This window comes from Macrobrachium nipponense, chromosome 46 (genome assembly GCF_015104395.2).
Source record: "Macrobrachium nipponense isolate FS-2020 chromosome 46, ASM1510439v2, whole genome shotgun sequence".
Taxonomy (NCBI): Eukaryota; Metazoa; Arthropoda; class Malacostraca; order Decapoda; family Palaemonidae; genus Macrobrachium; species Macrobrachium nipponense.
In genome coordinates, this window is record NC_061106.1 from 21157416 (window position 1) to 21172415 (window position 15000).

The 15000-nt window shown below is 33.5% G+C and overlaps 1 protein-coding gene across 1 annotated transcript in view; it reads right to left on the bottom strand.

Moving 5' to 3' along the window:
• The window catches only part of LOC135214666 (calcitonin gene-related peptide type 1 receptor-like), a 58858-nt gene that overhangs the window by 42427 nt on the left and 1431 nt on the right, over positions 1-15000 (bottom strand). The window contains exons 3-4 of the mRNA XM_064249003.1: positions 11087-11200; positions 7829-7935 (exon numbers count right to left, since the gene is read on the bottom strand). Of these exons, the coding sequence (XP_064105073.1) occupies positions 7829-7935; positions 11087-11200 (221 nt within the window). The remainder of the gene's footprint in view (positions 1-7828; positions 7936-11086; positions 11201-15000) is intronic.

Here is a 15000-nt window from a genome sequence, read left to right on the forward strand (position 1 = left end):
AATATGCTGTCAACAATTGTTCTTAGATGCTTAGGTGAAACATCTGTTGTTTGATTTCTGATAAAGCATAGGCATGCATGCAGAGGCTATATGTAAAAACGACAAATCACTATAATAATTTACAACCTCTACAATCAAATAGATTCATGGAGGCAACGATGACCAAAAATATATAATAAAAACAAATACTTAAATAAATTGCAGTCATACAAAAATTTACATTAATAATAATTTACCCATAGACTTACAACTAGACAATACATCTTATGGATTAAAATCATTAAGTTTTTAGACGATTAAACATGTTCATCGGTTTAACTATATCCTGTAGGAACGGTTACGGTGTTCATCATGCGCCACATAAAGTTATCTACCATAACTTTAAAAGAAGATCACAACAGTAATTATAGTGTCTAGGGGATTAACAGTGATGCTGGAACATAATTGCATTTATGAGCCTATTATGTATATTCATAACATAGTCGATTTTTTAACACCAGCCACGTACAGAATTATATACTGAGGAGACATTTGTAAATGAAAACTGATCTCAGCATGTGCTTTCTTAAATGGTAGTGTATCACGACATGAAATTTACCATAGTACCCAAAATTACTTGATGTCTAACGTAAGCTTCAAGTCTTATAAACGCTTCCAACAAGATCCTGGGATGCCAACAGGGCATTCATTATTAATGTTAAGTGCTCCTTTAGAAAGTGACCCGGTAGAATAATTTAATGAAAGATCAGTACCGGGGCCTGAAACTTTGGCGTGTACTTTAGGTTGACATCCAAGAATAAAATGATATCCTTACCTTCCTGTACAGAGGTAACCTTTGTTCCAAACTGTTAGCATCAGGTATATTTACCAAGAGTTGTTTCCATAATATTTTTATGTCTGCATTATGCTTAGATTATGGTTACACCCACTAAATGCAAACTAGATTTATAACAGTACGAAAAAAAAAGATTATAGAAAGTAAATGAACTGTTTTCAAATGAACACTTCCTGAACACTGAATTGTGAAGCGGTAGTAAAGGAGTATGTTATGAATAGCATATATGCATAGTTTTCTTGGATAGCTTAAGCTAAGGGGATTATAGATGAATAAATTGATATTTAAAGTTGATGCTGAGTCGAGTGAGGAAAAAGAAGTATTTTGAAGACTTGGGCAAGAATTTAATAACTCTCTCTCTCTCTCTCTCTCTCTCTCTCTCTCTCTCTCTCTCTCTCTCTCTCTCTCTCTCTCTCTTGTTAATGCCAAATACCTTTTGGTAAAATATAATCCATTGCTTACATCACAAATCATCCTTAATCTATTAATTACCTACAAAATCTTTTTTTCTTTCCATTTACTCTTTACCAAGTTGGCACTCAGCCGTAAGACACCAGTTATTTATTTCTATACTGGACTTTCTCTGTTTCTCTCAGTCTTATCGCCTCACATCTACCAAATATGTCAATTTGCAATCTTTCGCAAGAATTTGTAAACACTCATTCACTACAGGACTGCTTTTCAAATCTAGGTAGAGATAGCTTTTGGCCCTCCAAGAAGTTTCTCATTTCCATTTTCGTATTGTTTAGGTTACCCATACACTTATTATTATCTTTATTCCATCCATTCGACCTTTCAGTCTTTCCAGCATTTTTTGTACCGTTGTTACTGATTCCTAAAATTTCTATAGACTGTTGTGTGTCTAGCGATATTATATTCGAATGTAAACTTTCGTTCCTACATACCATGAAATACTTTTGAAAAATAAAATGTTAAAAAACTAACAGTGATTAGGCGTAAAAAGCTAATTCATTCAATTTGAGAGTTTGAATATTTACACTAACACGAATGCAAATCGTAAACATAAAGGTTCATACGAATTCATTTTATAAGTACCAAGAGATTTAAAAACCCAGAGAGTTCGATGTACCGCGGTGGTTCACTATTTTTGCAACCCCAATTTGAATGCAGAGCCACGGCAATTTCTGTCAGAATTTGCGTAACTTTTTTTCCTTTACGTTATTCCATTTGAGACAAATCCGTACAGTAAAACTTTGGAAGCACCACTTTTCCTCTATCAGTCCGATCTTTATGATGCTCTGGTTGGAGGTTTCTCATTTCCCTGTCCAGGAATTGTATCATTTTTTTTTTTTTTTTTTTTTATGAGACCATTGAATTGCACTGAGGTATTTTCAATAATTCACAATGCACGTAACTCGGTTATCCTCTCTCTCTCCTCTCTCTCTCTCTCTCTCTCTCTCTTCTCTCTCTCTCTCTCTCTCTTTCATAAAACATATCCGTCGTAAAAAATAAGAGAAAAAACTAGTTTAATCAGAAATAAAATATAATTGAGCATTTCCGTATGGAATACATTGTAAAAGTTTATTCTTTTGTCAGATGCAAAAGCGTCAGTTAATTGCTTTTGATTATGTTGTACTCATGACTGGATCTCCTAATCAGGCAGTCATGAATAAATTTTGGTATTATGGAACTTATAGCAAAGTATTCAATGCGCTTGTACTGTTGACTTGTCATTAACAACATTTATTTTACGTAAAAAGAGGAAATGTTTATTGCTTTCATGTTTTGTGTATTCGAAAATTATCTGCAATAGTAATTGTAAAATATGCATGTATCCATTTTAATACGTTGTATACGACTTCTATTGTATTACTGCTAGATATTCATAAACCGTTTGAATAACACATTAACTAAAAATATAGTAATTTCTTCATTCCATGATTTCTAGCGTCAGGAAAAAGTAAACAACATTCTTGAATAAACCTTGATTATGAACTGTCCAGATAGAATATCTATTTGAAGGTACATGGAGTCAGGATAAGTGGATGGAATCTAGTCTACTTTCTTTTAATGAAAACTGAGGTACAGACAGAGGGCAATGGATAGAAGGTAGTTTCATTGATTAGTGAAGTTTCCCAGCAGACCCTTTTGTCGAACTGTTGAATATTCCAAGGGTGGGCCAGTCGATGCCATTTTTGCCTCAGCTTCAAGCATGACTTTGAGTATTCAGCTGCGCAGTTAGCACGTGCATTAATATTTCCAGGGTGAAATGGGAAGCCAATGACCCAATAAAAGTTTCCCTTCCGGCATTCGGTACTTTTTGTAATATTGTAAGTGCTATTTTAAAAACATTGAAAATCCACATTCATGGCCCCCTTCTTTAGAGAATATTCTCCTGACCTTCTCCACAAGAAAAAGAAAATATCTAGAACTCAAACGACTATAAATTTCAGTCTCCACGAATTATTTCCTTAGAAAAATTCTTACAACAACCAAGAACGCTACGTTGCAGCTTGTCAAAACAAGGCGTGATCGGATCTCCAGGCTACTCGGGGCGCGTACTACAATTTACAGTCAATAGAGCGTTGTTTCACAAACGAAAATTAAAATAAATACGCTATATTTCATTAAAAATAACTCTTTTGTACTGTTTAACATGCACATTATTTAATTTTTTTATTTTCATTCCAGTAAATAAATCATAGATATCCTATCTTAAAATTCCTGTATCTTTAGCTCAACGCGAAACACCTTTTGCAGACCTTTGCAGGCTTTCCTACCCCAGCCCCCCCACAACAAAAACAAAGCAGTTTGTAGGCTTATTCCCCGAATAAGCGAAAACTGAAATACCATCAGTTGTTCACGCCTCAGAGAAAAGAGCTCTGAGAAACGAAAGGATAAGACCAGATTCACATCAGCCTTTTGACGCAAAGTCGTAGCATAAAAAAGTCCACTTATGCCGAGAGAGTCAGAACTCCATGACGTCAGGCGGCCCAGCTCTCTTAGTTTTACTCTCCATTTGGCGGTTTCATTGCATTATATTCAGACTGGATTATTCGTCACAGAAAAAATAATGATTATAATCAAAGAATTTCCCAAGCATAAAACACTGCTGCCAGGACAGAGGCAAACAAGGAAATTAATAACATTATCTCAAAATATGGTCCTCCGATGTATATTAATTTTTTTCTCTGTAATCCTGCATCATGCTTTGTGAGATTTCTGCAGGCATGTCTGACAAGAGGAAATGAAAAGCCGATTTCGAGATTACTTTAATATTCGAAGGTAAGAAGATTTTAGAGGCGAGTAAAAAAGAAAAGAGAAACAGATATCTAATTCAGCACGTAATTACAGCAGCATGCAGCTGAAAGGCATTTGAATAATACTGTTAGATTTCTGCGGGATAACATGCAGCTGTGTTTATTTTATTTAATCTTTTGTGGCAAACGTTTTTCCACTCTAATAAAAAAAAAGGAGGCGCAGGAAATAGATGTTTTGCGAGAGTCCCTCACTTGTGAGCCTTAAGAGATTGGACTGCTACCAGGAGTTAGTAGTCATTTGCAGAAAGACGTTTTGACCGTGTAGAAATTATCATTTAAATCAGAATGAAAGTTACTGATAATAAAATTGAATTTAAAGTTTCATCAATGAAATAGCTGCTTTTGTAAAAGAGAACGTAGCTAAGGGTTGTAACGGAAGGTGAAAAGAAGAAAAGAAAATGATAGAGAACATCGTGAACGTAAACTTTGACGAAAAGAAGAAAGTAAATATCAATAAATGAATATGTTTGAGACAACTAATACGAAACGGCGTCTGGGAGAAACGCTGTCTTGGGCTGATTAATTAAGGGAACTCTTTGAAAGGATGAGGAATGTAGATGATCGAAGAGACGCAGAACTAAATGACGGGACATTTTACGGGGGAAATATTCGACTCACAATCCATGTGAACATGAATGTTTGAAGACATAATTGAGAACAACAAACGTGAATGACCATTGTGTTTGAGGAATGCCATTATAATGATAAATGTTCTCAGCAATTAAGAAGTGTAATAGCTGCACGTTTTTATAAGAAAACATGAATCAGTGGGGCTATGAGAGCTGTGTAAGAAGTTTAACCAGGCCATTGATTTATCTTTTTCACATTTTGTTAACGCAAAGCCAGCCAGACCGATAAACAAAGGTGAAAAATCGTTTTCCCCAACATTGTTGACCCAGTAGAGATGTTAGATGGTATGCTTGCGAAGAAGTATGCAAGGGTTTGCAAGTAAAAAGATAACAGAAGGTTTGGCAGTGGAATAGAAATATGTACTAAAGCAAAACAGCAGCTGGTATGGATTACATCATGATAGAAAGATTGCTCAAGAACATAGAATATGATTCAGCTCATGGGAATCATGATCAATTTAATCAATCAAACCTCTGATTGTGGCCGAGAAAATTTATGATCATTTTATAAAGAAAAAAATTTGACTTTTTTATTTTAACTTTAATATAGAGAATTCTAAGAAGAAATCAACGACTATGTGGATTAAAAACTGATTCCAGTCATAGCAAATGATTACAGATCGAGGAAATATATAGAATATTGAAGAGCATAAAAAATCCAGATAAAGACCATAAATGAACATCACCGATCAAACATGGTTTGCTAAGAATTGAAATGAACTGAAGAACACTCATTACCCTCCGCCAACACAGCAAAGTAAAAGAGCTTTACCAGAGCCGCTCTTAGCTTAAAGGCCAACGGATTCACCAGAAGCCGAAAATCCGGATTCGACCCTGACCCCATGACGCATCAGAAACGAAAAAATAAACACGCTGTCCAGCCCTTTCCGGGATTCGCCTCTGGAGAAAGGAGCGCACACAAATCCCCGGCCTAGCTCGAGAGGGGCATAACCCCTGGGGCGGCAGCAGCACCCTCGGAGGGGCAAGGAGAGAGCGCGTCATGCAGCATTTTCTCCGTCTGCTCGGAGGCGGCAGGAAGGATTTGGGGTTTAATCTTCTCCGTTGTTTCCCCTCCATCTGCCATTCCATTCAAGTATCATCGGCGGCGAGATTAAATGGCTGCCAGGTAATGGCACCCGGATCCTCGCGAAATGTTGACGGCTTGAACTCTGTTTGCTATTCTAGACCTCGGGTTATATATATATATATATATATATATATATATATATATATATATATATATATATACATATATATATATAAAATATATATATATATATATATACACAGATGTATATATATATCATTATATATATATATATATATATATATATATATATATATATGTGATATATATAATCCTATGTACGCATATGTATGCAAGAGTATTTTTATCAGTAAGCAATCAGTATCTAAGCTTGCTTTATTTTATGTGAATTCTTGCTTGATGAACAAATGATTCTCATACCTTAGTAAATTGATAATGATCGATTACTGAAACAAGATATATACATATATATAGTATAAGGTTACTTTATTTTATATATATATATATATATATATATATATATATGTATATATATATACATATATATATATATATATATATATATACATATATCGTATATATATATATATATATATATATATATATATATATATATATATATATATATATATATATATATATATATATATATATATATATATATATATATATATATATATATATATATATATATACATATACGTATATATATATATATATATATATATATATATATATATGTATATATATATATGATATGTATATATATATATATATATATATATATATATATATATATATATATATATATATATGATATATATATATATATATATATATCATGGACGGATAATAAGACGGATTTGAAAGGGTGAAGAAAAAGAGAAGATTAATCTCATCTTATCCTCAACCCTTACATATAATTCCTTTTGCTTCCCCATCCCCTCTTGAGCAAAGAGAAAGAGGAATAGGGGAAGAGAGAAAGAGAAAAGCTCTGGGGATTGACGAAATGATTTTCTGCGACGCAACAGCGGCGTTGTAATTTGGTTATTAGGTAACCAGGTGCGGACTGGAATGGCAATTTTGAGAGACTGACGTAGCTCTCCGTTCTATCATTACAGCTGGTTCTTTATGTATAGAATCTGAAGGACAGCATATCCCCCTCACTGTACGCACGTATGCATGTATGCGTGTATATATATATATACATATATGTATATATATATATATACATATATATATATATATATATATATATATATATATATACATATGTGTGTGTGTGTGTGTTTGTGTGTGTGTGTGTTATATATGTAATCATGTATTTATATGTATACTATATATACACACACATATTTCACTATAAAATCCATGAGGAGGGTAAATAAAAAAACATTTAAAAAAAGAGAAAACATTACCCTGTAGCACCTCACTATTTATAGCAGATTTTCTTTCCAAGACTTCTTCAGCATTTATTTTGCATGTTCTTCGTTAACGTATAATGTCAAATAATTTTATATGGTTTTTATAGTTAGGAAACATAAATCTTTAGGAATTTGCAAAAAAAAAAAAAATAAATAAACTTTTATATTCAAGATTTAATGAAATCCTCCCATCATTATTAGAGAAGTGATAATATGACTAGGATAAGAAATTAATTTTGTATGATTTAAGAAAACATGTTTTTGGGTGGCTCATTAACACTATCCTGCCAACTTTCTAAACAGGTCTGATATATCATACTTAACAGTCTGCTACATCATACTTGCACGGAAAACTTGAGAAGTTTCGTTTCACAATTCCATGAAACATCTTATTTCCTGGCGTGAAATTCATACACATAAAAAACCCCGTGGAATCGGGAATGACCCATACACTCGTCCTGACGAAGCCAGAAATCATATGAACCCTACTCAACGGAAGGAAATGATTATCATGTCAGGAACACTGACACGCGAGCTCACAACAGATGCTCTACAGATAGCAAAGCGTTTTAATTAGAGGAACTCTATCTCGAGTTTATTCCATCACTTACCTTCAGGTCTTCAAAATCAATACAAGTGGTGTAATTAGACCAGGTGAGGTTGGTCTCAGGATGGCGGTACCAGGACCCGTCCTCGTTACAGACCTTGTGCGCCATTCCTATGGGAAATGGAAAGGGAACTTCAGTATTATTATATAAACGATCGCAGTTTGACGTGCATTTCATAAATGTCCATAAAATCAGAAATAGTTTATCTTTTACTGGAAAATACCCCAATGCTTTAGTCAAGTATCGAAAATCTAGTTAATGTTATCACTAATCAATAAAATTGTCCTTCCATATTTTCTCCTCCAACATCTCATAGCATCCACAACATCATTTTTAATTATACTTGCAAAATACAAAGTTAAACCAAAATAATTTCTTTCTAATTTAGCAACGGGATGTCGCCAGGATCGGTAACCGATTACCCAAACAACGGTAAGGGTGGCTGGGATGTTCCTCCCTCCCGACGAGCACCCTCATGGTCCAATTGGATTCCTCTCCGACTTGATCATGCAATCACATGGACGACGATACTTGATGAAGAGGCTGAATAATATAGATTAAGCTTCAGCAACCTTAATCGCAATTTATTGTATAGGTTTTTGTATCGCCTTTTTTTCTGTTTTTCCCATCTGTTGTTGATGATAAAATCATTGCTCTTATAACACGTTCCAAGGAGATGAGGTGATAATGTTCGCACGGTCTAGGTACTGAAAAGAATTCACAGTTTATTAAAAAGCTTACCAAGTGAACTTCCGGCTTATTGTTCTATCCACTGAGCTCTTTAAACTCGTATATCTTTATTTTTTTTTTCTACCGGCTTTCGTATTCACTTTTAATGGTCTAACTTGCATTTCCTTCCCAAGTTCAAGTTTTGTTTTCAGACTTGCAGTTTCCTGCCTCTTGTTTTACTTTATTCTCTACCAGTGACGTTCTCCGGCCTTTTTCATCTAAACTTTTTGCTAGGGATTAAGCACTTCAATCTCTTTTACCTCCAAGTTTGTCCTACCTTCAGTAGTTTGCATTTGCTCTCAGACGTTTTGTCGTTCATCGGTAAATCAATTCTTGAGAATTTTTAATCTACTTTTACTTAACTAAGTTGTGCTCTCTGAGACGATTTTTTGTTTCTTAATACGGAATCTAACATATTTCTTTGCTTTACATTATGATTGCTCATGATTTATTAATCCCGCCTCGCATAACCGAATTATTAGTGATGGTCAACCTTTGAATTTGGTAGTTTAATTTCGAAAATTGCCCTCATCCGTCTGCGCTTTAATTATTAGGTCTAGACTTGGAATCCTTCCTTTTTTTTATTCTTTTTTATTCGCAGGACGAAAAGAAGACGATTCTTTTTATGAATCTACCTCTCTTTACTCTTAATTTTGCCATAATTTTGATCTCACTGCTTATTTTCCATGGTTATGTTTCTGTCATTCCGTCGCCATGGAGTCACTCCTCAACGGACCACAAAATAATGGTAAGTCCTTCTGTCTCCACTAACTTACTAAAAATAAAGTCTCCACTTTTACTTTCCGACTCTATTTCAAGATGTGGGTCTATGGCCTTCCTCGAAATGAGGTCCCGTTCTTCCTCCTGTCCCAGTTTTTTCTTTCATTCTATTGAGTCTTGAGTTCGATGAAGGTATTAGGTTACTGCCCCATTAGCCGTGCAGAAAATAGATAATAGTAAAGCACTTCTTTTTGAGGAATTCTTTGGATTGGAGTTTCCGCTCTCATGTTACCTGTTCTCGGCGAATTTTTTCGGTCTCCACGCACACAAAGACACACACACACACATTTTGTTGTTGATGTGGATTTAGCTGGACTTATGTACGGGCTTGCGCTTTCGGTTATCCTGTGACACACACACACGCACACACACACACCGATATATATATATATATATATATATATATATATATATATATATATATATATATATATATACACATTATTGACTAACATCCCGTTACCTAGTTCACATAATAAACCAGAAGTCACAATGTATTTCTGCAGGAACTAGGGCTCTCTGGTTTATATAACAATGAAAAATCATGAAAGCGACTGAGGTGCCACAAGCTACTAGTTATTCCAATAGAACTCCTCATTGATACCATTTCCATATGTTTATTATAATTCATCAAGTCCATTTTGAACATATATCCCTTTCATATTCAGAGCTGCATATTTTCAAAACAATGAAGGTTGCCTGAGACAGTGGAATACTGTATTTTCACTTCGCTATGTAATGTATCGTCATTATCTGTACATTTCGATGATACAAATGCAACATTTGTGTCCTCTGGCAGGCATGATGTCTAGCTTGATTGTTGAAAGGTTTCCGAATGATCAAAATTAACTTTTATTATTGCAAACGTGTTTAAAAATATGGCGAATGTAATTAACAAACTCCATTCAGCTTTTGTGGTAGCTGAAAAATGAGTCTGCACAAGCAATCAGGAAATTCGGGAAACGAATCAGAATTATTACATAAAAAATAAAAGCACGTCATTCTAATTCTAGGTAAATAATGCAGATTTAATCCACTCGTCTTTGGATAGAAAGAAATAAGTAAAGCTTATATCTTCTTTAATAGTGACATAATCAAAGAATACCAACAAATACACGTTAGTTATTCATAACGCAATTCTATAACAGTCAAAATATCTTTCATGACGAATAAAAGAACTTGGAAGAGTGTCATGACCAATATTTTCTGCTGATACGCTATATTGCCAGTGTTATTACTACCACTAATTATATCTTGATAAATAGGTAACGAGAAGAAAAAAATTGAAAAGACTCACGTTAACTTTCATTATTCTTGAAATCAAAGACATGAAACAATGAAGTAAGTCTTATAAAAGCGATATATCACATCTTGATGTTTGCCAAATTAAAATGAAATATAAAAGGAGAAACAGCAACTTGATAACTAAAGGTGGAAACTGAAAGGGTGAGGGGCGCCAGAATGGTACACAATTTGTGTAGCTGAGATAATATATGCACAATTGCATAGCGAATTCCCTTGATTAACAAAAGCTATTTCCCGTTACTCTCAACTTGAAGACTCTACAATAACGAACTTGAGATAATTCTACAATAAAAAAACCGTAATACGTTCTCTCTCTCTCTTTTTTTTTAAAATTTAATCCACGATATTCATTTTACAATAAACCGAAAAAGAGTCATAGGAGAAATGAAGTCCCTGAACATCTAAAATGGTAATTTCAGTCCTGTATTTAGTGTGCTTTCTACTTACTGGTATGATCAAATCCAGTGATGAAATACGGACAAGGAGAGTAAGCTGTGTCTCCCGCCAACGTGTCGTTCCAGCAAGACCATCCGTCGAAGGTGCGCGGGCAGAACAAAACACCTGTTTTGTTAAAAAAGACAAGAATAGATACAAACAATTCTGGAGAAAGTTCATAGTTCAGTACAGATCCGACAGTTAGTTTGCTTTAATAGTGTTTTGTATATATATATATATAATATATATATATATATATATATATATATATATATATATATAGTATATATATACATATATATATATATATATATATATATATATATATATATATATATATCATATATATACATATATATTTATATATATCAAGCATACATATATGAGAACACACATATGCATATGTCAGCCTTTCTCCACTGCCTTTTCTCTTGAGTTGTGTCATATATGGGATTAGTGAATTCTGGTTCTGTTTTCCATAAGACCAGGTCTCATAACTTGCTGCCCAGAGAAGCGAAAGCTCTCATGAAAGCAAATGTTGCCATGCGTAGCATTAGGCCGAAATTTAGGACATGCAGACGCAATTTCCTTTCGTTAACTTCCCCCAAACCCCCTGCTCCTTCTCTCTCTCTCTCTCTCTCTCTCTCTCTCTATCTTCTCTCTCTCTTCTTTATGCAACAAGCCTCTTTAAAACCAAAGTGGTTTCTAAAGTGATATGAAACATTTTGACAAGAGTCTCGTATCTTTGGCATCTTTAAGAAAAAAAATCGTACTTTCTCAGCCATTGAGGCACCTTTTGAAGTTATGTTGTACTACGATAAGCCCATAAACCAAGAAGTTTAATTAAAAGAATATTAATTGCTAAAAAAAAATTACGAAAATATGAATATAAAAGAATTGCCTACTTGATTTCAGTTTCTCATGAATAGATTGTATTTCGCTATGTACACTACCGTAGAAAACCATATTTATGGAAAGTTTATCTTTGGCATGATTTGTCGTTGCTGTAATTTAAGAGAGTGAACCCAGATAGCACCATTTTGCTAATATTATAGTATGAGAAGGTTTTGTAACTCTCTTTTATGGCTTAACTCTTGAATAAGCTCGCCCATCACGTATTATTCGTAAAATAAGTTTGGCTTCCTCTTATCTCTTTCAGAGTTTGGGTCCGTCAGCAACTTCTAAGAATGTGAAGTGACTTGCATCACAAATTATCTCTATTAATTACGAAGTATAAATCTTCCCAATATTTCTTGGAAACGTTGTGTATAACTCGTTCCAATTAACGAGTATGATATGTACCTAATTATTCTGGTTTAAGATTTGAAACGATTAACTTTTTAAGATTGTTTTTTTAATGCTACCGACTTCAGAACGCATGTGATTTATCTTATGAAACTGGATTTTCCATTTGTTTAATTGTCTTGATCACATGCATTAGTTGCCATAGTAAAATGGATAGCTTGTGTCATGTAACAACCAACGCAACCGTCTACTCATTCACTGACGAGGAAAACTTTGAAGCTATGCTTCAGTTTGTTTATTTTACTCGCAAGATTCACATCGAAAATACCTTGGGCTTCAGATGTTCCTTTCTCCAACTTCTCCTCCTACTTGGAGTGGCGCCTTGTGTCCCTCGAGTATTCCTCCAACTTTCCTGACCGATTTTCTTCATGACACAAACTGCCTAACTTCCAGGTAAACGCAAAAAGAAGACACATGAAATTTTAATTAAAGCGAGAGAGAGAGAGAGAGAGAGAGAGAGAGAGAGAGAGAGAGAGAGAGAGAGAGAGAGATTTTCGGGGTTGTAGGCACCACGGCATCTTTCAATTGCGTTTTTCCTGATTGAATGAATCCCACCTGGCCACTAATTTTTGCCAGTGGATTTCCTTATTTGCAACATTTAATCATTTTTCCGCGTGATTTCATTATTTCATCATTCCTTACTTAGAAACGGAAGAGGCTCTAATTTTCATTTAGATTTTCTCAAAACTGATTGACTTCTTTGCAACAACCTTACTTTACAGTAACAGAGGAAATTGTCGTTTGCCATATGTAAAACCCTTTATCAAACTTATCTACATTTACTGTGCAAACTTATTAACAACTTTAATATTACTAATCATATACGTTAAAAATCATTTGTACTTACTGTTTAGGAATACGAATAAAAGGTTAGAATCAGATGAAATTAAAAAAATTAAAAAGAAAAAAAACTATATATATGTCTCCGTCGAGATTCGTGAGAAAGCAAAATATAAAATACCCAAAAAGAGATATATTGTGGAACTTTTCCCTTTTCAATTTAATTCCTTCGCCTTCATAAGACAATACATTGAATTCATTCCCACGCAATGAGTATTAATCATCATGAATGTAATTCCAGCTTGGTATGAGTTGAAGCTAAGTGATTGCTTTCTCCTCGCTTAGCGTGAATTACTGAAGTAATAAAGATTTCTAACCATTTAATTATATAAAATCAATTAAGGTTATCATTTTCACGTTATTCCTTGCTTAATGTAATCGTTACCTTTCCGTTTTTTGTTTGTTTTTGTTTTCAGTTATCGTAACCAAATCATATTTCATTTTGGGATGGTTTTTGATAAACGCTCTCAATAAAAATTTACATTTATGTTCTCTCTATTGATCAGATTAAAATGTCTCATCCTCCCTCTACGAACGTTCATGTTCAATTTTCTCTTCTTCAGTGAACTCAGTACCGAAGATGACAGTGTTTATATATGTTTGAAACTATAGCGTTATATTAGTATGTCGCTAATTATTTGGTAGTGGATGAAAACTCTTGAACAGGATACACACTCACACAAGCACACACACCCCACATATATATGAGTACACACACGATATATATATTAGTATATTATATATATATATATATATATATATATATATATATATATATTATATATATATTATATATAATATATATATATATATATATATATATATATATAATATATATATATATATATATATATATATATATATATATTTATATATATATATGTATATTATATATGTATAATCAGTACTTTAATGGTAAATGAAGGGTTTTCCGTTCCCCTGAAGCACAACGTAGATCATTATATAACAAGAAAATGATAAAGTTGACATGAACGAAGTTTTTATTTCCTAAATCCTGAAAATGAAGATTTTTTTTTTAATGATCAACTACGCGAATCCCTAGTTTTCATATAAAATGTTCAAGGAAAACTTTACGTGGATCATCGCTGGTAATATATTACATTCGATATGGAATGAATTTTAGAATGTAATTTAAGTTGGCTAGTAAATTTCCAGGAATCTTTCTTTTATTTTTTGTAAAGGATCAAAACATTATATGGTGATCCCCTGGGATCATCACTCGTAGAAACTTTTTGTTAGGTTCTACACTAGGATTTGTCGTAAAAATATAGGACTGATTTATTATCATTATCACCATCTTGCTGAAGATACTACGTTTAAAAAGAGAAGAGCGTAGAAGAAATAGAAACAAAAAACAGAAAGAATCATCAAATAAAGGCGAAACCACAACTCAACAAGCAAACAAACAAATCTCGTTTTTCATAATGTATCATCTTGACACGAGAGCTTGATTTAGAAATTCTATTTGGGGATAAAGCGAATTGCAACTTGATTATGTCAAGAGAAAGCTTATCTCTTTTCCATTAAAAGCTGGCCATCTGAGTGGAAACGCCACACTGATCGATAGCTGCACGATTTGATACAATCTTTTCTTACTCCTCATGTCTGCGTTTGTTTGAGATCCCAGGTTAGGTGGACGATGTCAGATGCTGACAGTTTTGCGGTTTGCTTATTTTCTGCAATGCCTTAACACATCGGAACGTATTTTCAGAATAGTTAAATTTCTTTATACAAATGTTATATATATATATATATATATA